At 45.2% G+C, this 27,314-nt stretch overlaps 1 protein-coding gene across 11 annotated transcripts in view; it reads right to left on the bottom strand.

Moving 5' to 3' along the window:
- The window catches only part of EFCAB5 (EF-hand calcium binding domain 5), a 63,347-nt gene that overhangs the window by 1,241 nt on the left and 34,792 nt on the right, over window positions 1–27,314 (bottom strand). For 3 of the 11 annotated variants that reach the window (XM_039507677.1, XM_039507676.1, XM_039507680.1), the window contains 14 exons: window positions 26,462–26,561; window positions 24,952–26,166; window positions 22,704–22,784; window positions 22,502–22,594; window positions 21,151–21,365; window positions 19,485–19,641; window positions 12,978–13,267; window positions 11,804–11,976; window positions 10,220–10,448; window positions 7,850–8,002; window positions 6,421–6,524; window positions 5,175–5,428; window positions 4,418–4,647; window positions 3,300–3,396 (listed from right to left, as the gene is read on the bottom strand). In XM_039507677.1, coding sequence (XP_039363611.1) covers window positions 3,300–3,396; window positions 4,418–4,647; window positions 5,175–5,428; window positions 6,421–6,524; window positions 7,850–8,002; window positions 10,220–10,448; window positions 11,804–11,976; window positions 12,978–13,267; window positions 19,485–19,641; window positions 21,151–21,365; window positions 22,502–22,594; window positions 22,704–22,784; window positions 24,952–26,166; window positions 26,462–26,561 — 3,391 coding nt within the window. Of the gene's footprint in view, window positions 1–3,299; window positions 3,397–4,397; window positions 4,648–5,174; window positions 5,429–6,420; window positions 6,525–7,849; window positions 8,003–10,219; window positions 10,449–11,803; window positions 11,977–12,977; window positions 13,268–19,484; window positions 19,642–21,150; window positions 21,366–22,501; window positions 22,595–22,703; window positions 22,785–24,951; window positions 26,167–26,461; window positions 26,562–27,314 lie in introns of those variants that run through there. The other 8 variants (XR_005590073.1, XM_039507678.1, XR_005590074.1 and 5 more) reach the window with 8 other exon arrangements.

Raw genomic sequence — 27,314 nt, forward strand, 5'->3', positions numbered from 1 at the left:
CATTCATGATAGGTATGTTAGAATGCTGACACCTGCTGGGAGCAAACAAACTCTCGGCTTTATTGTCTGACTATTCTGTGCAGCGTAGTTGTAGCCTTGTCCATCCCAGGATATTAGCGAGACAAGGGGATGAGGGAATATCTTTTATTGGACCAACTTCTGCTGGTGAAAGAGACAAGCTTTTGAGCCACAAAGAGCTCTTCTTTGTCTCTCTCACCAACAGATGTTGGTCCAATAAAAGATACCTCACCCACCTTGTTTGACTATTAGATAGCAAAGTTCATACTTGTGCTGTTAGATGTGTTTGCATATCTTTCAGTTTGGATGGTTGGAATGAATCAGCCCTGTACATATGCTGGAAAATTCAGGTCTGGGTTCAGTAGGGCAAATGAACCGAGTTTCACCGGGGCTGAACTTGGCCCATTGAGTTTTAAAAGGTCCTTTTAACATGTGCATGGTTGAACCAAAGAAACGAATACACTTGTGTGTTGTGCGCGCATCCAACTGTGTGTTGACCCAAAGACAAGGTAATGACATAGGCATGGCAGAGGCAGGTAGAAAGACCTGTTGAAGGGTAAATACAAATATTTGATATTATATATTAAATTCCTTTGATAGTTGTTCTTAGAGGAGTTGTAGGAAGGTGACTTATTCTCTCTGGCTCAACTCTCACTAAGATCATAAATGAGCTATAAAAGCTACCATCATGTTTAGATGTGGTGGTAGCCAACAAGGTTCTAGCCTGGTTTCTCTGAGCAGTGTTTATTTTTTTTCTGAGAACCATGCTACCCAAGCCATGCTATAGCCTAGTTAGTCTTTCTAGCACAGTTTTGTCCTCAGACATGTTTGCTGCCGTTTAAGCCTGTCTGCTACATCCTTAGTGATTCAAGCCGGGATAAGCTGGGCAAGATCCTTTCCTTCCCAGTGCTATTTAGTTCTTGTGGAATTGTTAGTATGCATACACTCTTTCAACCCAATGCCATAATTCTTCCTAATTATATTGCCTGAGATAGCAGGGGACTGGACTTGATGACCCCAGAGGTCCCTTCCTGTTCTATGTCCTATAGTCCTGTGCTTTTATTTCTGTTCGTGGTCACTTTGGCGAGTTATACAAATCTCTGCTGCATGTAAGTCAGGGGTAGTCAATAGGTGGATCGCAGACCAAATCCGGACCGCCAGATGCTTTTGAACAGACCCCAAAATCTTTTTATTTACTTATTATTATCACGTTGTTGTTATTTTCTCTGGAGTCTGGCCTTTGCCTATACCTTGATCAAGAAATTTGGACCTTGACAAAAAATGATGACTACTCTGACATAAGCTGTGAGGGAGATCAGATGTGCCCTTGCTGTTCATCAAGTTGCTTTAGAATGCAGACATTGGTCTAATTTTTTCCTGACTTGTTTTAGTTCATCCTGCTCTAAAACAGATTAACTGGTTGGACTGATTTTAAATAAGGGTATGGCAGTTCCTCTAGAATGTCTGTATGAATCCATAAAGAAATCAGTTAGATGCTTTCAGAAAGTCTCTTCCATGGCAGCCTGATTTTATTTTTTATGGACTAGTTGTATGTTTTATAGATTCTGCTTTAATAAAAAATGTAATTAAACATGACAGCTGTTATTCTGTAATCTGGTTTGTTGTAATGGGTGGTTTCAACTTAATAAATCAATTATGTATAAATCAATTCCATCTTTTACTGTTTACTTGTATTGTGATAGGATTTGTGCTAGGTGCTGTGCTAGACTTTAATACTAGACATTGTACATTCAAATGCTAGTAAAGGTGAGAAAAGCAAAGTGCTTTTTCCATGTTCAGATTCTGAGGTTGAAGTTTAGTTGCTCTTTTCAGCTATTTTGATATGTACCAATTAAAGGTCACTAGTAGGTACACAGCATTAAAGGGACCTGGAATAATTCTGATTTGTATACCACTGAGAAGTTGTATTTTGCTGCTCTCTGTTGATTTACTGGTACATGGTGTAGGCAGTTAAGTGCAGGGCTGCCCGGGGGGGGGGTGCAAGTGGGGCAATTTGCCCCGGGCCCCACAGGGGCCCCCACAAGAATATAGTATTCTATAGTATTGCAACTTTTTTTTATGGAAGGGGCCCCCAAAATTGCTTTGCCCCAGGCCCCCTGAATCTTCTGGGTAGCCCTGGTTAAGTGCTTCATATTATATTACAGTACAGGTGTGTGGAGCATGTGAGGAAAACACAGGAACGTGTATCTGTGTGAATGTTGTAATACATTTTTAAATTGATACATATGACCATCAGTGGTATTTGCCATTAGACCACTGAATTGTCTTCTCAGTTCCTAAATCCTAATTGGTTTGAGTTCCAGAATAGGTTACATGCCAGGTAACTGTTCCTTTGTAGAATAGCAGCAACTTGTCTTTTACAAATGCAGATCTACATTCTCTCCATCTACACCCAGGGCTAGAATTGTGGGGAAAGAGGAGCTACGTGGGGCTGCTCTTGTTGCGCCAATAAATTAGTTTAATATCAGAAGGGAAGGAGCCAGGCCTGGTTAAATGTTTACTCTTCATGCCTCAGCTATATCTATAAAAAGGTACATGTCAAAGTAGTATCAATAAATAAACCAAGTTTAATTAGTGAGTGCCAACTGCTCATCTGATTTTAACAGACCCTCCATCTAGCATCAGCACAACAAAGGACAGTTTGTTCTTTAAACAAATGAAAGAGTATGGGGGGGTGGGTTAATATAAAAATATGCTGTTGTAAAAATCTAAACACAAGTCAATAGGAAACCTGCGTGTTTCTGTTATAGATGTTCAGAATTATAACAGCCTCTTCCATTTCCTACCACCTTGGAAAGCTCATGAGGAGGGAGAGAGAAAAACGGACTGAGGCCCAGATCCTTACTTGCAACCAAGAAGCACTTGGTGTGTCTATGGGCAGTTGTTTACAAAGATGCTGATTAGCCATTTTGTGCTCCCCCAATCCTGGGGCTGTTCTGACCTGGGTCAGTTCCCTGGTACAAGTCAGAGCAGCTTGAAATGTATAGAAAAAGTGTTTACTCATCAAAGTAACTTTTGTTGTCCAATATGTGGTGATGGAACCCATTTCAAAGCAGATCGGCTGCCATCTCTTAAAGCTGTGAGTTTTGATATCATACTTAGCAGGGCTGTCTTTCTTATTGATCAAAAAAGATTCTACAGATGTTTCGAATGCTTTGTCTGTAGTTTAATTAGTTGGGGCACCAAAAATTCAGCGGAGAGTTCATTGAGACAATACTTAGCTGCAGCATGTGACCCCAGAATTAGTTTTTGATATATACCTTTGATACAGTTAGCCAGCAGCCCCGTCTGAACCTGCACATATGTGGCAGTTGGGTCAAAGCAGCAAATCTTCTGAATCAAATCATCATCAAGCTTCTGCAATGCAGAGAATAGAATCACAGGGTGGTCAGGAAAAACAGTAAAAGGTTACAAAGTTACTAAAGGTAGCCAAGCCAAACTGGTGGGACGTTTTGGGAACACTGATGGGGATGGAGAGGCAGAAGGGAGTGGAGGTATGATGGCAGGAGACTGGGAAGACTGAAAAATTGAAGAGTGGGAGGGCAGGAGAGTGAGCGTAGGAGGAGCAAAGGGATGAGGGGACCTGTAAGTCTTAGAATGGTTCTTAATATGATAAAATTTCCTTCCAATATAATAGTAAATTGACTTTAATGCTACATCTGTTTATTCAACTGTATTCTCTGTGTCTATTTATACAGAGAGATATACATTAGATTTGTATTTTACAGAGACACCTTTGCTATATATAACACCTCTCTAAAACCCTGTAGAAACAGAAATCATCATTCCCAGTTCTGCTGTCCAGGCTTGTAATTCACCTTCTTGAATTATGTTTACTAGGGAACTTTATTAATATTGAAACAAACAAACAAACAAATCTGAATTGCCAGTTGGTTATGACAAGGAACTGGAATGAAACAGAGGGATGAGAAAGAGCCAGGAGGAGAAGAGGGCTGTGACAGGGAGTAGATAGGAGGGCAGAAGGCACACTGAAATCAGATTTCTTTTGTAGAATCTGTTGAAGTTTTATAGCAAATCACATTCCATATTACATTTTAAAGATACTAATGGTAAATTAATGTTGCAGTTAGTTCATGGAACTTGTTAGGAAATGGATATTTTCTCCTTATTTATCTATTACTTAGGCATAGATGTATCTTATAGATTCATAAAGTTTAAGGCCAGAAGGGACTCTGTTCATTTTTCCATTCTCCACTCTTAATGAAATCTGGCCCGTTAACCCCTTAGGCCCACTGCCTCCTCACTGCACATATCTCCAGGAGCATATTTCTTTCTCGTATTACCCTTGGCAAGTCCCATTGTGTCTTTTTGGGTTGTTTGCCTAGACAGAGAGTGGCTCAAGAACTCGATTTCTCACCAGTACACAATGACTCCAGTTCTCAATCTTCTCTGAACCTACCCACTCTGGGTAGATAAGAACCAGCACAGCCTTTAGTATGTTATGCACCATGGCTGGTGGCTCTGCGTAGCTCTTCATGTCGGCAAAGGACTCAGGATCGAGTTTCTGGATACACTCACGCAAGTCCTGCAGCATGAGCCGATGGAAGAGAATCTGTGCGCGCCTCAAATCTACAACGTGCTCTGCAACTGGAATCACAAGCCAACCTTTCAAAGAGAGACTCAGAAACACCTGCTACTGAAGATGTAAGGTTTTGAATGCAGGGGTCTGCCCTCCTTATGATTAACTTTCCCTTCCCGTTCTAATACAGATAGTATTCACAAATGGTCTGTTTACGAACAGCCCAGGGAGTCTATCAGTGTTTTCAAAATGTATATGGATCAGGGGAAGGAAGGCAAAGCTCATGATCTGGATTCCATTCCAAGCAACCCTGAAGAACACACAGGCTCAGATCCTCAAAGGTAGTTAGATCCACCTAACTCAATTGGAATAAATATCTGTGAGGAGCTGGGCCGGAGCCTCTGAAACAGTCTTCCTCCCTTGCTGTTTTCCCCAGAGTCTGCTGAGATTTGCGGTTCACTTAAACTTGGTTTAAATGACTGAAGTACATTTTTATTTGTACTTTTGTACTTGTCCGCATGCTGTCTTGCTTGTAATTTTACTGAGATTCCTAATATCAGCCAAAGAAACCATACTGGCCCTGCATCCCCAGTACCTAGGACATAGATTGGGTCTGTTTCCCCTGAAGACTCCTTCAGTATCTCAGAGCAGGCTGCCTGGGCCATCTTCAGCATTATCTGCAGGTCTTTATGCTCATGAGGTGGTAACCCCTGGTAATGTGCAGGGCTGAGATCAAACATCCCAAAGGCCCGTCCTGTTGGCTCACGGAGTGGAACTACAATGTGAGGCTCTCTATAGGCAAAGGTGCTAATGACCTCGGAACTGTCTGTGCACTTGAAGAGGTAATCTCTGAAATGACAGCAAAGTGAGGACAAGATCATGAATGTTACAACCCCAGCCTTTTTGGCAACTACTGTAGCATTTGCAGTGAAGGACCATACATACCTTGCTGTTGGGAAGGAATTTTTATATTACTGAAACAGCTGCCTACATGCAGGCAGATTCAGACGACATTCTAGCCATATTGGAAGGAGAGAAATAGCACTTCGGAGCATGACCCTGCTCATCCTAGTCTAGCATTGAGAATTGTAAGGGTTTAATAAACACTTAAGTTAGTGTTATGTTATTGCTGCAAACACAGTGTCCAGTTCATATTGATGTTGACATTTGCTCTGTGGAGTTTCACAAAAAGTAAAAACATCTGCTGGAACAGCAAGTAACTTCTTGACTAAGTTCAGCAGCAAGGGAAGATGTATTTAATAGCTAAGCCTGTGAGGACCTTGGCAGTTGAAGGCAATAACTACATAATAGGATGTTTCAGAGGAAATGAGGATAACAGAACCAGGAAAAAAAAAACACATTCATTTAAAGAACAGAATGCTCAAGACATGGGGGCCTTGCCCTGAAAACAGTCACTACCAGACACAGTGCTTTCTTGAAGTATATGGAACTACTCATGTGAGTAAGCATTATGCTTGGTGTTGAATGTTTACAGGATCTAGCCCAAAGAAAAGATTCCTAGCCCTGGATAGTTTATTACCACACACAACCGCATACCATGGGAGAGAGCATGTGGTAGAGAGATAGACACCACTCCCACAGACTGTATACAAAGTGTATGCATATTCTGCCAGCGGTGGGCCGGACATTACAACTGGACTTAACCTATCAGCCTAATCTTCTATCCAGCAGCCAGCCTCCTGCAGGTGACAGTAGCCAAGACAAGAATGCAGCAGCAAGTCTAGCCATTGAGCTTTTCTTAGTTCACCTCTGCTGAGTGCGCTTTGCATGTGTTACAGCATAGGCATGGATGACAGATGGCGGGAGAGTCTCAAACCCACCTGAAGATATTTTCTCTTCTATGGAGAACAGTGGGAGGGGAGGGGATTTCCATATGCCCAGAGTGATCTGTAGTCATCATCTTGCGCAAAACGTAGTCGCCTGTCTTGAAAAGAGGAAAGGGTGTTTTTGTTGCATTCAGGAAATGAACATCCACTTTGAAGCTTAGAGAGAGAACCACTGCTTGCTTCTTAGGGGAGAGCTCTCACTCACATTCACCCTTAGTGGGATGATTTAAGGCCAGTTTCTAACTAGGTGTGTTTTGTCCCCACAGCCCTAGATTCTAGCACTCACAGTGCACCACAGGTATGTACAACATCTTCCTTCAACTGGCCTCATTAAACTTATCCCCATGCTCCAGTCCTGAAGGATGCCAACAGGTGGATGAGCCTCAGCCTAGTGAGGGGGCTACCTATGGACAGTTCATTTTCACTTCAGTTCCCACGGTACAATAGCTTCCACAGACCCAGCGCTCATGTCGGTGTGTCTTGCCAGATGAAAAACATGCAGCTGTCTTTAGGAAGCAAATAATATGACAAATGGGCAGACAACCAGATGAAAATGTAAAGCCTGGAGTGAAAAATAAGTTGCCAGTGGGAAACCTGTTTATCACAGAGATGCAGCTGAGCTGTGTGGCTGCAGCAGCGACCATAACACAAGCTCAGTCCCAAACATTTCATCCTCTTGCTTTTTATCTACCTAATTCAGTTTGAAGTAAGCTGACAAGCATCCCAGTGTCTCAGTGCCTGCTGCATAATTGGAATATGAACCGCAGGCGAGTGGGCTGCCCTCACATGCTAGCTAATTGCGAGCAGTCTGCCTCCGGATTTGTATTTACATTTTGCCTGCTGATGTTTCAGGATGAAGAGCCAGAACATTAACCATTTTCCTTTTCCATACCATAATCTTGAGTGGGATTTTTCCTCCACAGTAGAGCAGTTCCCTTTTAGGACTGATTTGGCAGACAGCTGCTGTGTGGGCTAGCATGGTGACCATGTGGGTTTTGTTCTATACTTCCACAGGCCGATTTGCATGCTGGTGTCTTGCTCTATTGGCTGGTAGGAGCCAGGAGTACTAAAGGTCCAGTACCTTTAGCTCATAGGAGATGCTTACTGAGGGTGCTGCTGATGATTTTAATGCAGGAACTGAAGGGAATCCCAACCAGCCTTTCTTGGTTGAAGGAAGATCACCGTAAGGGACAGCAAGAATGAAAAGTGGTATCCCCTAGAGAAGGAACCTTCCTTCCCTTTCCCCCCACAGAATATTGTATCAGGTACTAGAATCTTTGGCAGGATTAATCTTGGTTGGGAGCCAAACTGAGCTAACAATGGTTGATCCCTGCCAAACTGCACTAGCCCAATCCATCACTATTATAGCAAGAGGTCTCTTCTGTGCAGTGGTCTGAGACTAACGTGAAAGGACTAGGCATACCTTATCTTTGCCAGGCTCCACCAGGTACGTAGTGATGTTGCGGATGGTGGGTGCCCTGGTGCAGAGCCAGCCCACAGCAGTGAATGCAACCTGCAATATGTTTTCCAGTGTGCGGACGTGGTGGTAGGCTTCACTGAATACGTGGGAAACCCCCTATGGAAACAGAACCCTCTAAATGACTTGGAGATAAAGTTGGGGATGTTTTCATTAAGCAAATTAGACTAACATTTTACTTTTTTTTTTTTTTTTTTGCTTATCAACATTGCTTTTAAAGGAGAGAATCTCTAAGAATACAAAGCTATCCTGTGAATGCCATTTGTCACGGAGTCCCCGGGCGATGCTCTGGAACTGCTCCCCACAAAGCCAGTCAGGACTTTGGGGAGCCTCCTCTCCCTTGGAGCAGACTGTCTTCAGGGCAAGAAGCTCCCACGGCTTCACCTTCCAGGGTCTGACCTTGGAGCATTCAGCATCCTCTGCCCCTCCGTGCGCTTCCCACAGCGAGTCCGCCCTGGCGGGGTCCCGGGGAAGCCAGAGGGTCCTGCATGCACCCTCACTTCACAGTCAGACTTGACTCTTAGCCAGCCAGTAAAACCGCGGTTTATTAGATGACAGGAACACGGTCTAAAACAGAGCTTGTAGGTACACAGAACGGGACTCCTCAGCCGGGTCCATTCTGGGGCCCAGCGAGCCAGACAACCCCATCTGCCCTCACTTCCTGTCCCCAGCCAGCTCCAGACTGAAACCCCCTCCAGCTCCTCCTTTCTGGCCTTTGTCTCTTTCCCGGGCCAGAAGGTCACCTGATCTCTTTGTTCTCCCCCACCTTTAGCATCCCCTTGCAGGGGGGAAGGGTCCGGGCCATTAGTTGCCAGGAGACAGAGTGTCAGCCAGAAACTGAGGCACCCACACAGTATTCAGAGGAAACATTTAAGAACAGTCCCACTTCGTCACACCATTGTCAAATGAGACCCCAGGGTTCAGGGGCCCAGGCCAGTACCGGAGTGCTGAATAATTGGAGGTCCAGTGATCTCTGAGAAGGTAGGACTTCCCTCCCAGTGCTGGCATATTGTGCTCTCTCCTTATCAATAGGGGTAACTACAATGAGGCTGGTTCCAACAGCAGTTATTTAGTAGCATTCTGGCCAGGTAAATAAAAGGGGTGGGGATGGAATATCAAATAGAGAAAACTAAGGAATAAGTGACACATGCATAGGGGCTAGCCTGTGTACCAACTATCATTTTTGGTTGACTGTGTATCTCTGTAAAGTTCCCTTTCTTTCCATTGTATCTTAACATCCACTGAGATTTTCCAGATTCTATTTCTATTGCACTCTTTGCTGTAGTACCTGGCTGCTGATGCTATCTCCAGCTTGACTTCCACTAATTTGAATCATTATCAACCAGCAAAGTAGAAACACGTGAAGAAATGATACCAAAAGTTTTCAGGGACTGTAGAGAAGAAGATTTTTTCCCTGATCCAGCCTGAAACATCTGGATATTTGGAAACACCGGTAAAGGAACCTGAAGTGCAGTGGTTTGCAATTAGTCCAGAAAGTATAACGTGAACAGCTTCATGACACAAGTAAGTAGCTAAGGCCATGGCTACACTTGCAAATTTGCAGCGCTGCAGCAGGGTGTGAAAACACACCCTCTCCAGCGCTGCAAATTGCGGCGCTGCAAAGCGCCAGTGTGGTCAAAACCCCAGCGCTGGGAGCGCGGCTCCCAGCGCTGTCCGTTATTCCCCACAGGGAGGTGGAGTACGGACAGCGCTGGGAGAGCTTTCTCCCAGCGCTGGCGCTTTGACTACACTTAGCGCTTCAGAGCACTGCCGCGGCAGCGCTTTGAAGTGCAAGTGTAGCCATAGCCTTAGTTCATGAAGGAGAAGTCCATCAATGGCTGTTAACCAAGATGGTCAGGGATGCAACCCCATGCCCTGGGTGTCCTTAAACCTCTGACTGCCAGAAGCTGGGACTGGACAACAGTGGATGGATCACTTGATAAATTGCCCTGTTCTGTTCATTCCCTCTGACACTGGCTGCTGTTGGACAGGATACTGGGCTAGATGGACCATTGGTCCGACCCATTCTTATGTTCAAAACACGCAACCACTATGTTCAGTAAATAAGTGCTAATAACTATTAGCTTAGTACAAATCTGTTTGTAGTTCACCATTCACATTTAGAGGCGAAGCCTCCTAAATAATGGATACAGGGATAATACTGGTCTGTTTGTACCATCTTCATCCCAGAGAGCAAAATGGATTTACAGTGCATTTTCTAACTGTACAGCTGCTGCCCATTCACAGCGAGGCACATGAAGTCCCAAACTGCTTGTTTGAAGCATCTAATGAACCTGCTTTTCTCATTGTGCCCACCTGATAGAAACCGATCTCGTGGGTCAGAAAGATGGTTTGCTCACACTGGTCCCGCAGGGTGTCAAGTCCTAGAATCCCAAAGGTCCTCCATCGGGAATCCTGCAGTGGCAGCACCAGGAATGAGCCTCTCCTCTCCCGTTCTGCCCGGTCATAGTTCCAGAAGTGGATATTTCCATGGAACTGAACTCTTGGAACATGGACTGGCTTCCCCTCTTCTGCTGCTGCAAAGCTGAGGGACAGGAATACCATGGGGAGGGCAAGAGGAGGTTTGTAGGAGAAAGGTAAGTAGGCAGAGAAAGTCTTTAGAAAAGCTCAGAGGATTTCCAAATACATCTGCGGGTAAAGTAATCCAAACACAGGTGTTCAATGGGGAGAGAGAAACTTGAAAGCAGCAATGCCCTGAAAACACCTACAGGAAATAGTGGATAGCAAATTACACAGGACAGGAGGGTGCAGTGCCATATAGCACCAAGAAGACAAACAAACACAAAGTGCAGCTTTGGACTCTTTATGCTAAGGCATCATGGATTGGAGTAGGAAGGTGATGGTCCTGCTCTGTCAGGCACTGATGAAACAACACGTAGAATACTGGATCTACCTCTTGCATCCCAGAAAGATAATGACAATAATACTTAGCACTTACCTGGCACTTTTCATCTTCAAAGTTCTGTAAAATATCAGCTAAAGAATGTAACTAAATAGAGACAAATTAAGGGGGGCGATTCAGAGGGGAGTAATAGTGATGGTCTAGAGGGGATGATGTATAAGGAAGGAGATAAAGGGACAAATATGCAGAACTTACATAAGTGATAAGGGGGCATGATGATTGTTTCCTAGAGCTTAAAGGGTGTAAGGGAGTGGAAAGTGCTTTGTAGTGATAGAAAGGGTGTATAAGTAGCAGTAATGGAAGAAGTTTAAAAAAAGGAAATTGTAGGCTGAATATAATACAATATCTTCTTTAAGGATGAGACTTCTTTAGACTGTGGAACAGTCTCCCCAAGGAAAGGAGTGGGCTCCTGATCCATTAGGACATTTAAAACTCAGTTGTATGAAGCAGGGGTTCTCAGCCTTTTTTCTTGCTGAGGCCCACCCATCATGCTATAAAAACTCCTTGGCCCAGCTGTGCCACAACAACTGTTTTTCTGCATATAAAAGCCAGGGCCGGCATTAGGGGGTAGCAAGCAGCACAATTGCCTGGGGCCACACACCACAGGAGGCACCACAAAACTTTGGCTTCAGCCCCAGGTGGGGTGGCTTGGGGCCCAGAGCTGCAGTCCTGTACAGCGGGGCTTTGGCTTTCTGCCCTGGGGCCTAGTGAGTTTAATGCCGGCCATGCTTGGTGGCCCTCTGAAACCTGCTCGCAGCTCCCCAGGGGGCCCTGGACCTCTGGTTGAGAACCATGTGTATTAAGTACAATCAGATTTATAAGGGATAATCCTGTGTTGGCCCCTGAGGGATGGTCTTTTCTATAGTATCTATCAGTCTAGTCTGCATTTCTAATGCACCCCATAGTCATTGTACTCTCTAAATTCCATGATTCAAGTGACTTAAGAAAAGGTAATAGCTCTGTGCAGGTTTCCTTACCTTACTCCTTTCATGTCGTTGTAAAGTGCCTGGTTTAGGATGTATGGGGCATCATCTGAGGTGCAAGCCACATACCGCAAGAGAACCTCTCCCCGCTCTGGCGAAAGCTGGTTCTGTTCCAAAAGGGCAATATACGCACTGATCTTCTTGTTATTCCCGTGGACTTCTGCATCCTAGCAACCAAATGTTTCACGTTACATCTGTGCATTAGATACTGGCCATTACACTTATTTCAGGTGCTTACAGCTTATCTCATTCATCATGGGATGTTATTCTAGGCCAGGGACTTTATTTCTCTTACACCAGATGATTAATGACGTCCATGCTGTCACTTGTCTAATGGGTTCTGGGCCAGGTCACTATATCATCAACTCAAAAGCTGCATTCTGACTGGCAGGGAGGATGGATTTGTTTCCTGCTTCTCTTAAGCACAGACCACTTTTTTCTAAAAATACAATCTGCCCCTAATGACCTATGCCTAAGCAAAAAGCCCAATGAACTTTGTCTCCGGGGCAGACTGTCTTGGACCAAAAAGCCATGCAAATGCCAGAGTCAAGAGCCTTCCCACAAGGATATCCCGGCTCTAGCCTTGAGAAGTTAAATCTAGGAACAGCTAGCAAGAGTGCATCAGCTGCCACCACACTGCGTAGGGAGAGAAGAGGGTCCATTATGTAGCTAGGGGTCATCAGATAGGCCTTTAAAGATCAATATTAGCACCTTAAATTGCACCTGGAAGCAAATGTGAAGCCATTCACATTACAAATTCTCCATATGCATCACAAACTGAATGATGCGTATTTATTTTCAGAAACCATAAAACCAGGAACATGCATTTCTGGATTTTATTTTATTAAACTTTCCAAAACTTGAGGTGATTAGGTGATCATGAACGTGAGACACTGATGGCACCTGATAGGTATAGCACCTGGCAAGAGCTTCTGCATCTCATCCCTGACCTACAAGCGCCTCAGCTATTTAATGTGAGTCTCCTGAACAGCAAGTGATTACGCTGTCTTCAAATAGGCATACTGAGGGTAGGTGATGTGTAAGCTTCCCACACCAAGTTACACCCACCTGGACTGGTGGTGAATGTAGCCCTTTAGTTGAAGACAGTGTCAGCCATAATCCACACTAGACAGTCTGCGTCACTCACGCAGCTGGTAGCGATGCATACCTGGTAAAGTGCCTTAAAGACTGCCTTGTACACTGGCTCCATGCTTGCCCCACTGGTCTCAGCTGCATGCTGGATATTGTGCAGCCACTTCCTCCTGGCAGAACCTCGCAGGCGTTCCATGTGGGTTCGCGCCACGCTCATGGTCAGAAACTCCACCATGGTATCGAGAACTTCATCTTCATTACCGGTGAGCTCAGAAACAACCAATTCCAGATAGGTTTGAAATTCCTTTGGAGACAACTTCATCACACCACTGGGGTGTGGGTGGGAGCAGCAAAGGTGCTTCTTTGCTAAGGGATGAGACAGAAATAAGGACACAGGCACACCTGTTTGTGGCTGTCTGTTTTGCTCTCTCTCCGTACAGCAATGCCATGTCTGTCCCGCCAGAGGTGTTCCCTGCCCATCATTTGAAAGAGTCTCTCTTTCTACTCATTTCCTCCTTCCCAAAATCAAAATGTAAGTGCCATGGCAGCCATAAAGGCAGGATGCACTCTCTCCTCCTCTCTCTCAGTGGTCTCAGACACTGAGAAAATCACCTGGACAGCCCTCCTAAATCTCCCCCATGCACAGCTCTACAAGGCAGCCAAGCTATACATGTCAGGGGAAAATCTGGAGGTTGCTCCTGGTTATCCCAGAATCACATTCACCTCAACCACATAGCCAAACTGCAGGGACTTTGGATGACCTGCTGCAGCCAGGCGCATACAGACATCCCTGTTAGTGCTGCATGCTCCAGATGCATGAAGAACTACTGGCCCCTCCCATTAACACCTTGAAGGCGAAAGCCTACTGATGACCTCACAGTTCAACCTTGTCCCCAAGGATTTCCATTACATAAAGCACTTGGATCCATTGTGGGGTTTTTAAGACCTTCCAAAGCAGCTATAATCTTACTAACTCTGCTTTGGTTGTCTGGGTTTAATTACTGAAATAACATTTGTATTGTGTTAAATCTTATATTGAGGATGAAACAAAATTAAAGCTCCATTTATAGTACATAGATGACTGGATGATGCTCTGGAATATTTGAATTTCACCAGGAGATGCAGACAGAGAAAACAGGAAGAAAAGCACTGTTTTACATGGCTCTTCTCTGAAGATCATATTGTCTGTACTTCTGTTCTCCCCCTTTCTTTCAGGTTTCAGGGTTGAGTTGATCTACAGTGATTTATTCGTTTAAAAAATTACTAAGGGCTCAATCATGACCTGCTGAACATTTCCTCCCAGGGTAGTAAAGGGGCTACATGCATCACCCCTCTTTGCCAGGCTGGTATTTCCCATCCTGCACATGTGAGCAGAGGGTAAGCAGACAGGGAAGGAATGGGTGGAATCTTGCCACATCCCCATTTCAAAATGCACCAGCCAGTGCTGCCGAACTGACAAAGCTGCACTAGTACAAGGACTGACACAGCTTACTTCCCACCCAGAGAAAGGGGGACGCATGGTCCAAACTGAGACTCTCCTGGGGTGGTGTAGCTATGCATGCCCCTTACTCATGCTGGATTGCAATGGGCCTGTCTATCCCTACATGAGCGACCCTACGAGGGTTGACATACATGGGACACTGAAGAAGTCTCCTTCAAAACTAACCTCTGGAGTGCCTAGCCAGCGTTGCAGCAGAGAACAGAGTAGATGTGATATAACTGGAATCAAGTCAAGCATCTGATACTATGTCTCATGAAATCCTATTCCCAGAGTTCATTCAAATTGGCTTACCTATGAACATTGTCACAGGAGAGAAAACTGTCTGTTGGCAGTAGCAAAGGGTAATGATAAATGACAATGCATCAAGCTGCAGGGAGGTGAACTTGATGATTATGATGATTGATGATGAACACTGTGGTAGCACACAGGAACCCAATCATGTGCTAGACGCTGTACAAACAAACAAATGGACCTGCCCCCAAGAGCTTTCAATCTAAATAATGTACAGCACATTAATGACATTCACAGAGGAGACTAAACTGGAAGGTGCAGCAAACACACTAATGAGGACAGAGAAGTAATACGAAAGGACCTAGGCAGATTAGAAACAATAGGAAAATAACAAAGTTAGACTCAACTTGGAAAATAAATGCCAGTACATCAGAGGGGGAAACAATCCAGAAGATAAATATGCAACAGGAGGGAGATACATGTAAAGCAGCAATGGCTTAAAGAGATCTGGCAATGAGTGTGGACAGTAAATTACTCTCCCTCTCTGGCTCTGGTACAACTCTCCCTGGAGTACTGCACTGAATTCTGGGCACTTCATTACCAGAAGGATACAAACTGGAAGGAGTTGATAGAAGAGCACCAAAATGATTGGGGTGGGAGTGACATCTAAAGGAAAAATTCAAAGAGCTAAACATGCATAGTTTGGCTAAGAGATGACTAAAGGGGAAGAGGGTAACAGTCTGGAAATATGTGGGGGAAGGAGAGGAAGTGTAAGAGAACACAAGAGAGTAAAACAATAATGGGATTAAATTAATCACAGGAAAAATCAGGCTGACTATCATGAAACAAAGCATAACAAAGATCGGGGGTAGCCATGTTAGTCTGTATCCACAGAAACAACAAGGAGTCTAGTGGCACCTTAAAGACTAAGATTTATTTGGGCATAAGCTTTCGTGGGTAAAAAACCTCACTTCTTCAGATGCATGGAGTGCATGCATCTGAAGAAGTGAGTTTTTTTTACCCACGAAAGCTTATGCCCAAATAAATTGGTTAGTCTTTAAGGTGCCATCGGACTCCATAACAAAGATGTCTGTCAGACTGGAATAGTCTTCCAAGGAAGTAGCTGAAGAGCTTTTAGTTGGAATATTTAAAGGCAGACTGGACAGAGCACTAGAAAATGTGCTGTAGGGAACAATCCTGCACTGGACCCAGGACCTAGCAACTCAAGGGGTCCCTTATTTGCTTTTATAATATGTGTTGTGTGGGAGCCCCCAAAATATTCCTGCTTAGGGCTCCCAATGGGCTAGCACCGTCTCTGCTGATTTCTGTGGTTCTACAGACACGTGCAGAGACCTAGAGAGGAACAGGCTGTAAACCCTACACCACAGAGCTAGGATTAATACTGGGCCAATTCTGAAAATGTGAACCTCTCCTATTGTTTTGTATTCAGCTAAGTCCTGGATTTATCTATGCAGGGGTTCTTCTAAACTACCCAGCCTTCCTCATTAACTAAATAGTTCCTTATGCACTCCAGTTACCTCCCATAATGCTATATTTGCACACAAGAGGGTGCTCTTGTACAGTCATTTGAATTTGCAGGCTAGGATTTCTTCTTTTTGATACACAGAATTCATCTGCTTCTCCCACTACAAGTGCAAATACTCTTATTCTGATCATCTGTCCTGCACCCTGATCTGAAATTTTGCAGTCCCCCAACAAGTAGAGAGAGAGAGAGAGAGAGCTGTTTGTCAATAGGCTTCAGTGCCTCAGTTAATTGATAATCAATGAAGTATATGTGCAAGTGTGAAGTTTGCTGCTAGGAGAGTAGTATTTCATGATCAATACACGTAATGGTTTGTAAAGAACGGCATAATGGAAAATGCTCTGACAAATTATATGCCAGAGCAGGAAGGAAGCCACTCTGATTGCCTCTCAAAGCATCCAAGAGCCTAAGACCCTGATGTTTATGGGAGCTAAGAGTCTGCTCCCTTGGAAGTCAATGAGAATTTTATCACTGATTTCAGCGGAAGCACAGGTAAGCCCTACATGGCTCTGGACCGTTTAGAAATGTTTGCCAGTGACTTATTGGAGCTTCAAAAATGTGCACAATTCTTTTCACGGACCATTTAGGTTTTGTGACAAAATGAATAATGTTTGGGTTTGGGATACTTCCCCCCTTTTGCTCCCTTTCTTCCTTCCTCCCCGGCTTTTTTTTTTTAAGGGGAAAGGAGCATAAAGCATAAAGAAATACCCAACAAGCCAAACAATGTTTGATTTGGGTTTTTTTGTGAAAACCCTCCAAATAATTTCTGTCAAAATAGTGTCTCAGAAAAAGCCATTTTTCATCAAAAAATTATTAGACTAAAAATGTTTCAACCAGTTGTATGTGCAAGTGGTCACCATGTGGCTTGGGAGAGGGCATCCTAAGGTCTCCTGCACAGACGTGTGACACAAAGGTACTGTAGTACCCCCAGGCCTGGTTCATTCACCTGTAACTAGAGCTACTGGCAGCATCTTTTCCAATGGTGCTTTTTATGGCTCAGGCCTGCCTGCACTAACATCACAGTCTCCTCAGTCTAGGCAAACAGAAAACCAATCCCCTGAGCCATGCACCACACTAACCCCTGCTCTTGCGTATGTACACACAGGAGGTGTGTCACACTGGGTCCATGCAGGAGAACTTACACCAAGCTATACTATTCCTTCAGCCACTCTGACGGTTGTTTGGGAACTCACTAGAATCTGGCTGACATATTCTTTTGGCTGTTGTGCAGTCAGCAGGAGGCAGTGGAGGTATAATGCCAGAATACAGACTAACTGGCAAGGCAGGGACGGTACCAGTGGTGGAGAGTTTCTCATTTGCAGAGAAAAAACTGGTTCAGCTTCTGAAAGAGTGAATCTGCTGTAGAACCGATGGCTTTGGTTGGAATTGCATGACCCTGAACAACTGGACCCTTGTTAGCAGGGATACAATTCAACTAACCATAAGACACGGGTACAGTAAGTTAAATCAGCCTGTTCCCGTGAATCCTAAAGACCACATCAGTGCTGCTGCCCTCCCCCCACATGATGACGCTAGGATTTCTAAGGCCCATGACATTGTTAAGATGAGATACACTTCTCTATCAAGATGAGAATTGACTCTCTAAAGACAGACGTCTCAGGGTATGTCGACACTGCAGTCCAAGGTGTGAAAGATACACAGTTAGACATACCCATGCTAGCATGGTTGAAAATAGCAGTGTAGATGAGATGCATGGACTTCAGAACCATCTGTACAAGCACATTGGGGACCCTGGTTATGTATTCACATTGTTAGCCCATGCTGAAGTCCTGCTGCTGCATCTATGCTGCTATTTTTAGCCATGCTTGCATGGGTAAAGCTAGCACAGGTATGTCCATCCGTGCTGCAATCACACCTCAGACTGCAGTGTAGACATACCCTCAGCCCCTGGGCTTTCCTCCGTGCTGAATGCAACTCAGATCTGCAGCTGGTCTGCAAGGCCACTGCCCTCTTGTACCATGATATCTATGAAAGATCAGCCAGAGGCAGCTGGGGATAGTTTTATATTGCTTAGATGTTGAGTCCCTTTTCCTTCCATCCTGTTTATTTGTAATTTAGAGCGTAAGCTCCTCAAAGCAGGGACTGCATCTCCCTGTATTTCTGTACAGCGCCCTACCAGAGTTTGGGCACCACTGGGTTATAAACAGCAATAGTTTATATCCCAGCAGGTAAGAGACTGCTCGGATGGAGTGAGTGCTCCAGGGCAGGGCCACTTCCCCATGGCAGTGTTAAACTGACTGCAATACGCTGACCTACAACATATGTCCTTAGGACCACAGAGATGGCACTCTGCCAACTCTTTGTTATATGGCCCCAGGACAGGGATGTAATTGACTGAGGCATGACAATGCTTCCCACAGCTAGTCTAACATGAGGTGTGGGATGAGGGGATTTGGGAAGGTTGCCAAAATACGCCATATTTAATAATTCTTGTCAGCAATAAGTAGCCTGAACAAATGTAACGTGCAGCATTTCAGGAAGAAGCATTGGGAAGGGTGGCTGTCCATGGTGGCACACTAGTCTATGGGGTATCCAAAAAGTTCCAACAACGCGCCCCCCTTAATATGATGCTTGGTAGCACTATGGCTTGGTAGCTGCCAGATGGATTCTGAGGGCCTGCTGCACATTTGTCTGATCCAGCCTGTTTTCCAGGGGACCAACTTTGTTAAGTTAGCCAGAGAAATGAGCTGACTTTGGCTGCTAAAAGCCCCACACAAACCACAACTCCAAATCTCTATTTCTATCACGAGAGCTGAACTCCCTGTGTGGATTCTGAAAGGTCATTTGAGATCTGCAGGAAGCACTGACAGTACCATTCCAGAGGCTGGCTGAGGAACACCCATTCAGTACAGCTGTGCACAACAGAAGGCAAGTCGGACCAAGAATGTCAAATGCTCACCCACAGGACTTCTCTATGGCTACAGTTTTCACATCCAAATCATGGTTACTTACTGCTCATTACAACAGATGCAGAAAAAGGGTATTTCCTTACACTGTGAAAGCAGAAAGCTGCCACTTTGACACCAGCACAAAAGGAGCCCAAACTCTCAGGCCATGGATGATTGAAAAGAAAGGACACTTGCTGCCCATCTATAGCCACAAACCTCCATTTCCGCTTAATCTACAGTTCCTTCTGTGTACGATGGCATGTGCAAAAATAGGTAATACACAGTCCTTGCCGTGGCTTCATTAGCACCATCTTTGAACAGCTAGTGACAGCATGTTACATAGCCCTTTCCTCTCACTGTACACCTCCAAACCAGTAGTGGACAGTGCTGTTTTCTTACCCTTTTTCAGAGCCTCTTTTTCCATTCCTTCCTTAAATGTGCCTAGAACAGCATCCACTTCTTTCAGGTCAAGGTACCCAGAGCATTCGTTGTCCCACTGCTCGAAGAGTGCCTCCAGGAGCAGTTTTCTTCGGGCCAAGAGAGCCTCACGGTGAACCTAGGACAGGGAAGAAGCAACAGAGACAGGAAATTATGGGGGGAGGGATAGCCCAGTGGTTTGAGCATTGGCCTGCTAAACCCAGCATTGCCAGTTCAGTCCCTGAGGGGACCATTTAGGGAACTGACATAAAAATCTGTCTGGGGATTGGCCCTGCTTTGAGCAGGGGGTTGGACTAGATACCTCCTGAGGTCCCTTCCAACCCTGATATTCTATGAAAGCTGTAGGGAAAAGCTGGCTTTTGACAATGCTCAGTGCCAACACCCACCCATAGGGGAATTGCAATGGCTGGTTCATCATTTGGACATTTGTCCATTCATGATGGTCACAAAGAGCCTGTCATCAAGGCAGTCACTGTAAAAATACCATTAAGATCTGCACTAGACGGCAGTCACAAAATCAGGAAGAGATTGGAAAACATACAGAAGTGGCAGCTCAGTTTTAGCAGGCAGAATGAGCTTAGGGTGACCAGATGTCCCAATTTTATAGGGACAGTCCCAATATTTGGGGCTTTGTCTTATATAGGCACCTATTATCCCCCATCCCATGTCCCGATTTTCACTTGCTGTCTGGTCCCCTATGAACTTTAGCTTCTCAAAGGGTTTGACTCCCAATGTACATACTAGGAGTCAACGTAAGATCGACCCAGGCAGGTGGCAGTTTCACGCCCCAGATATGTCTTTCCAGCCACAGCTGAGTGGCTCTTTGTAAATGACACCACAGTATTTTGCAGTGTTTGCTCTTGCTGTTTGAGTTTGCAAACCGTTGATTCCAGTAGCGCCTTTCACTGTGCAGGGCCTCATGGGGCTGCGTGTGCTACTTGCTGCTTAGAACCAGTTTTTGCGCAGCACCAGATGCTAAACGGCTGGAAATGGAATTCATTGAATGGCAAAGAATGTTGTGTTCAGCATGAGGATGGCAGAGCCGTCAGATCCAATATCTCACCCAAATTAGGTCAGCAGCACAGAGGGAAATGAGAAAGAAGTCTGAGGAAACTGCAGCTAAAGAGGTAGACATGATGAGAAACGTATCAGCACTTTGCAAAGATATTGGGCAGAGTGGGCTTATGTGTGAGTTAATATATCAATAGATGACAAGGTTACTGAACTCTCAGTGGGTGTAACAAGCACACCAGTGCACATGCTCACTATACACACCCTCCCACACACGCACACATACGAACACCGGCAAATGCAGTAGTTTAAAACTGCAGGTTTCTTGCTTGCATGGGTTACTCTCTAGAGGTGAGACAACAAAACTGAACATCTTAAGCGATTTTACAGCTGGCTGCACACCTGGTGCCTTACAGAGTCAGGCTGTGTTACAGGCAGCCAACCTGTGGCAGAATTAGCCCAGCATTTTTCTCAGGGCTAATGTGGGGAAAGCCCATGTGAAAATAGAGGGACAAAAACCCTCAACGTAGGAAGGCAAGGGCGTGGGTGATTAGCTCAGCCCCTCTAGCCATTTGTTTGTTTACACAGAACATCAGCAAAGCCTGTCAGCATTTACTTTTTCCAACTGTTTGATTTTTTCCTCTTCAGTCTGTTCATATCCTTCTTTCACAAATGCAACAAGTTTCTTCACAGTTGGCAGAGAGCTGTCGTCACCAACAAAGGTCTCCATGAGCTGTACGAACTGGGGTAGCTTGAGGCAGGTCTTGTCAAAGGCACTCATGGTAGTGGAGGCACCATGGGTCTGAATATCTGTCATGAGCATACGCAAGCCTAGAGGGGAGAAAATACATCACCCAGCAGGAAGCCAAATGCTGATCCAAAGCTGTGCATGTGACAGGTGTCAAATCATGGGCTGAATATCGACGGAGTGAACACAGTAAGGGCCCCAGGCCTTGGCCATATATATGCTTAAGGAAAAATACCAATAATATTTCTTCACAGTTGTGCTACAGTCTAATGCGGGAGGAGTCATGTAATGAGGTCAGGTTACACAATACAGTTTTAGCTGAAGTCACTGTTATACAACAAAGAGTGTGCTCCTGACATGCAGTCCAAATACCCCTTGTGGTCTTGGAGACCAAAGGCGCACAATAAGTGACAACAGCTCCTTAAACAATGGGCAAGATCTCCCCCAAGCCCACAGGGGAGGGATAGTTCAGTGGTTTGAGCATTGTCCTGCTAAACCCAAGGTTGTGAGTTCAATCCTCGAGGGGGCCATTTAGGGATCTAGGGCAAAAATCTGTTTGGGGATTGGTCCTGCTTTGAGCAGGGGGTTGGACTAGATACCTCCTGAGGTTCCTTCCAACCCTGGTATTCTATGGAACTTGTGAGGTTCTGCAGGTGTGGAAGGGGCACCACCATCCACACTACTACCTAGCAGCCATGGTAGGGCCACATGCATTACCATGCAGACCCTGTGGAGATTAAAAACTACAGGATCTACCACCTCAGAAGGCCGGACTGCCAGCTTCCCTTGCCAAGGTGCCCTATTTAAGCCCAGGAAGTGTCCGTGCAGTGAAGCAGGCTCCCCTGCAAGCTATAGCAACAGACCTGCCTCTTGGTCACTCCTGACCTCTGCTTGGACTTGGAACTCAGCTTCTGCCTTTGAACAGCAACTCGGATTCCAACCCCTGGCTTTAACACTAGGACTCTGACACTGGCTTTGAACCCTCACTTTGGTACTGGGACTCTGACTCCAGCTACAGACCCTGGCTTTGCTCCTTGAAACTTCAACTACTCTTAGATTCTGACCCTAGTTCTGACCTCTGACTGAGGCCCCTGGACTCTGACACTAGGCCTAGCTGTCAAAGCCCCAGTCATGAAGTTTCACAGCAGTGCCATGATTTCAATAGACACTGCCTTTCACATGAGGGCCAAGGTTAACATACAGCACTGTGATCAATTACCTGCAAATCTGGAATTTTCATGGTTCCAGTCCTCCTGAATTTGCTCACCATAGCTGCTATACCTGAAACTTAGGTCAGAAGCCAGAAGGTCACCTGACAGAAAGACAACCATATTATGTAGAGATAAAACGTCATTTTAAAACCATTACATTCATAGCATTCTCTAGAAAGAAAAGTCAAAAGTGCTGGGAACTGCTGTCACCTGACCATGGTATCCCATCTATCAACTGGGCTGCATCTCTAGCTTGTGCCTGGGAAGCCTCTCTTGGTGGATGAGATGGACCTGAAATTTTAAAAAGGAACCATCTATGAACTGGAGATGGTTGAAGCCCAAACTCCATGCAGCCCTACAGGCAGAAATCCATCCGCACCAGCACAACACACCTGAATCACTGGAGCTACCCCTACTATATATACCAGTGGTCCCCAACCTTTTTGTGACCAGTAGCACATTCATGTTTTCAGAAGAGTGTGGCGGGCGCCAACAATTTTTCAAGGCTTATTTTGTATTTGTACATTGAATAATACAAAAAAACATATTTAATATTACATAATATATGAATCCAGAGAGAAGAGAGAAGCTGCGAGGACAGAGAACACCGGCGCCTGCAGCCCCAGAGTACTCTGTCCCCAGCAGGCGCGGGGGCCCGGATTCTCTCCCCTGCTGGGCACTAGGCGGGTCCCGCGCCTGCCGGGGACCGAGAACACCGGCGCCCGCAGCCTGCAGCCCCGGACTCTCTGTCCCTGGCAGACACGGGGACACAGCTTCTCTCCCCTGTGGGGCACTAGGCAGGCCCCGCACCTGCCGGGGACCGAGAACACCGGCACCCTCAGCCTGCAGCCCCGGACTCTCTGTCCCTGGCAGACACGGGGACACAGCTTCTCTCCCCTGTGGGGCACTAGGCAGGCCCCGCACCTGCCGGGGACCGAGAACACCGGCACCCTCAGCCTGCAGCCCCGGACTCTCTGTCCCTGGCAGACACGGGGACACAGCTTCTCTCCCCTGTGGGGCACGAGGCAGGCCCCGCACCGGCCGGGAACAGAGAACACTGTGCCCGCAGCCTGAGTTCTCTGTCCCCGGCAGGCGCAGGGCTGCGGCTTCTCTCCCCTGCTGGGCACTAGGTGGGCACACATAAATGCCCCGGAGGGTGCCATGGTGCCCATGGGCACCACGTTGGGGATCACTGATATATACTTATTTATTTTCAATGTATTAAATTGCCCCCTTAACAAATTCACTGGGTATGTGTCACGTTTCTTAAACCCAGCTCCAAACATCCATTTTAACAACAGCAGCAAACACTCCTTCACTAAGCAGAATATCTGGACCTCTTGGTCCAACCCCGCCCAGGGGCAAAGGCCTGGAGAACAGACTTATACCTCTGCCAAATCAACAGGGGAATCACTTCCCATAGTGAAGGGAATATGTGCATTGGACCCCTTGTACAGCACGGTGCACGCTTAGTGCACTGTATGAATAATAAATACACACTGTACACAGAGTATTTCCCATGGCTTGGACACCCACCGGTTACATGTGAAGAGCTGTAGGTACCAGTGTCCTGCACGCTCATTTACAGGCCCTTTCAACAAGCTCCACCTGAGATAAGGAATTTGTCACGCAACATTAAATGGGACACAACACAGACCCAGCCCTTGTAGTGCCTGAAACGGTGGAGCACAAGAGGATTGACTAATGGAGCATCAGAGGGGAAGTCTGTCCCAGTATTTGTATTCAACAAAGCGTTTAGCATGGCTTAGTGGGAACCCTGGAATTCCCCAATTGCAGCTTTCCTATAATAAGGGCCCTCATATATAATTGAAAAGTACAATATCCCTTTTAGAAATGTGATGAGAGATTAAAATAAGCACCTTTTGCTATCCAATGCCATAATCTATCTCCTTAAGGCTCTTTGTTTCATTTTCCTAATAATTATTACAACACATTTCTATATTTAATGATATTCCAGAGGAAAAGGAAATGTTAAGATTCTGTCTAGTAGAAAGGCAGTGTTGCTTGAAAAAGCACCATTTTGCTTTCAAATGGCTGTTTAGTGTCTGGAATACATGTCACAGACCGAGCAAATGCTTGATATTGTCTGAGTGGAATATACTGTAAATCTTGATTGGAAACATCATGCTGAGAAAGTATAAAACCCTAAGGCCTTGTCTACTCATGAACTCGCACCACTTTAACTTAATGTGTTTTTTAAACCAGTGCAGGTTTTTATATAGACACTCTTATTTGGTTTAAAAGTGTCTATTTCAATTGAGCTTAATCCAATTTTTCTAAATCAAAACAAACTAGCCCCAATCTGAAGTGAGAGTGGCTATTCATATACTTGCTCAGGTTTTAGATAAGTTTAAAATCACACCTGTAGTTAAACCAGTGCAATTTTGTGTGTCCCCAGAGCCTAAGATCCAATGTCACATCAGAAAATAGGCTTTACCTGTACTCTGGTCTTGCAAAAGTGTTTGCTCATGTGGAAGGCTTGGTGTGGAGTTCTCAGCCAGCATGTTGGTCTCTGCTTGTAATTCTGATTGACTGCCATGTCCCTCAGAAACACTCTCCTTTTCTTCAGGGGGTTCTTTCCCAAGATCTGCAGTTTCCTCTTTATTCTCTGGTATTAGAGCAGTGACTTTCTCCTCTAATTCAGCTTCTGCTTTTAAGATTATGCCTTCTGCTTCAGGCATTAGTATTGGAACTGCCCCATTCGGCTCTGCAATCAAATCATGCTCTTCCTGACGGACTTGTGCTTCTGAACCAAGTTCCTTCTCCAAGATTATATTCTCTTCTTCAGAGTTTGGGGCTAGAATGAGTTCACTCGGCTCTGTAGCCACATTGTGATCTTCCTGGCTGACCCGTTCTTCAGAGCCATGTTCTTTATCTATGTTTATGTTCTCTTGCTCAGGAGCTGCTACTGGAATAGGTTCATTCTGGCTCTCTGGATCTGCAGTATCAATCTGATTCTCTGTGTCCATGTCCTCAGAGGAAGTAGTTTCCTTATTAAGGACTGCAGATCCCTTTCTACTGTCAGATTTGGAGGCCTCTTGACTCTCGTTAACATCACTTGCTTCCGTTTCCAGGAGGGTGTTTGGTGCTTCAGGGTGTGGTGATGAGTCAGTTTCTTCCATCTCTGTATTTACATAGAGTCCTTTCTGGCTGACCTGTCCTTTCAGACCAGGTTTTTCCTCTGAGACTGGATTCTCTTCTCCAGGGGTTGATGCTGAAACAGTCTCATACAACTCAGCAGTGAAACCTTCTCCTTCTTGATTCACCTGAACTTCAGAACCAGGTTCTGTAGGTGAGACTATATGCTCTTCTCCGCGGGCAATTACTGGAACAATCTCACTGAGCTCGCCAATTAAACGAGGTTCCTCCTTACTGATCTCGTCTGTCCCAGATTCACTCATGGCCTTTTGTTCAAGAGCAACTGCTTGGTCTTGCTCTGCCTCTGGCCCTCCTGGTTCATCTATCAAGATGCAAGTTTCATATGCAGCTTGACCATTAGCAACTAGCATGTTAGAGGATAGACTCCTTCCCTCAGAAACTTCTGTTTGAGACAATGCAAATATTTGGCTGGATTCCACAGAAGCTATCCGTCCATCATCAAAGTCTCCCCAGAACTCAGTAAGCTCTATCTCTTGCAATTCAATTATTGGCCCTAATATAGAAAAGTAGTTGTTTAGCTGATAGTTTGCATTGTTTTTATGATTGCTAACTGGAGGTGAAGTAGAATGTAAAAGAGTGAGAAAATGGGGAAAAGTACTTCCTAGTGAACATAGAATTCCCTGAAAGTACTGTACTACCAGTGCATACAAACTCAGAAACCCAAAGCTTAGCTTTGGAGATGGGGCTTTTGCAAATTGGGCAGATTCTTTACTTCTAGAAGAATTTTTCTTGTTATGAATTTTTAAATATGAATTTTTAAATATGTTCCAACTACCCATTGTACTTACATTGTCTTGGATTACAGAATCTCCTCCTAGCAATCACTGAGCTGCTGTCATAGAAGTCTTCCAATAAGGCCAGTGTCCTCTGCTTGTCCAAGAGGCCAGCCTAAACATAATAGTGACAGTCAATGGTTAAAGATAGTTTCTTTAGTTCTCGTTTTTCGCATCAAAACTTACCACAGAAGCATCTGGTGTGATCTGTGAAAGCTGAGTGCTACCTCTATGTGAAATGTAGTCCTTGGCAGTGGGCCAGATCCTCAGAAGTATTTAGGCACCTAATTCTCACTGATTTCAATGAAAGTCAGTTGACTATCTATCTTTGAGGACCCAGGCCTATGTGTCATAAATCCCACTTGTACCCTCAAGGTGAAATCCTGGTTCCACCAAAGTCAATTTGATTTTGCTGGAGCCAGGATTTCATCTACAGGGCTTAATTGGGTCATACAGGGTGTATGTTTTCTTATACGCACATGCTATCGGATATTCATATTCCCCACAAAACAGGGCTGGCTAATTTTATGACTGATAATAGCACAAGTTCTACATGTGAAGATGAAAGTAATTCCATCTTATGCTTCAAGGTCATGATTGCCCGGAGGGGGGGCACAGAGGAATTTTCTCCTCTAGATACAGTATTGTGCAACAGTAGTGGCTACATGCATTATGAGTGGTTCGGTTTTGCCCCCTCCATCACCTCCTTTAAGCCATCAGGTATTGGCACTACCAGAGCAAAGAGCTACACAAAGGTGTGAGCTGCTGTGGCAAGCCCCTACATTCCTTTTCGAAGGCGCACATGTTCTTGATAATGTCATGATAGATATAAGCAGTTCTGATGCTCTAGCAAGCAGAAGAGCAGTTT

Source organism: Mauremys reevesii, linkage group 20 (genome assembly GCF_016161935.1).
Source record: "Mauremys reevesii isolate NIE-2019 linkage group 20, ASM1616193v1, whole genome shotgun sequence".
Lineage (NCBI taxonomy): Eukaryota > Metazoa > Chordata > Testudines > Geoemydidae > Mauremys > Mauremys reevesii.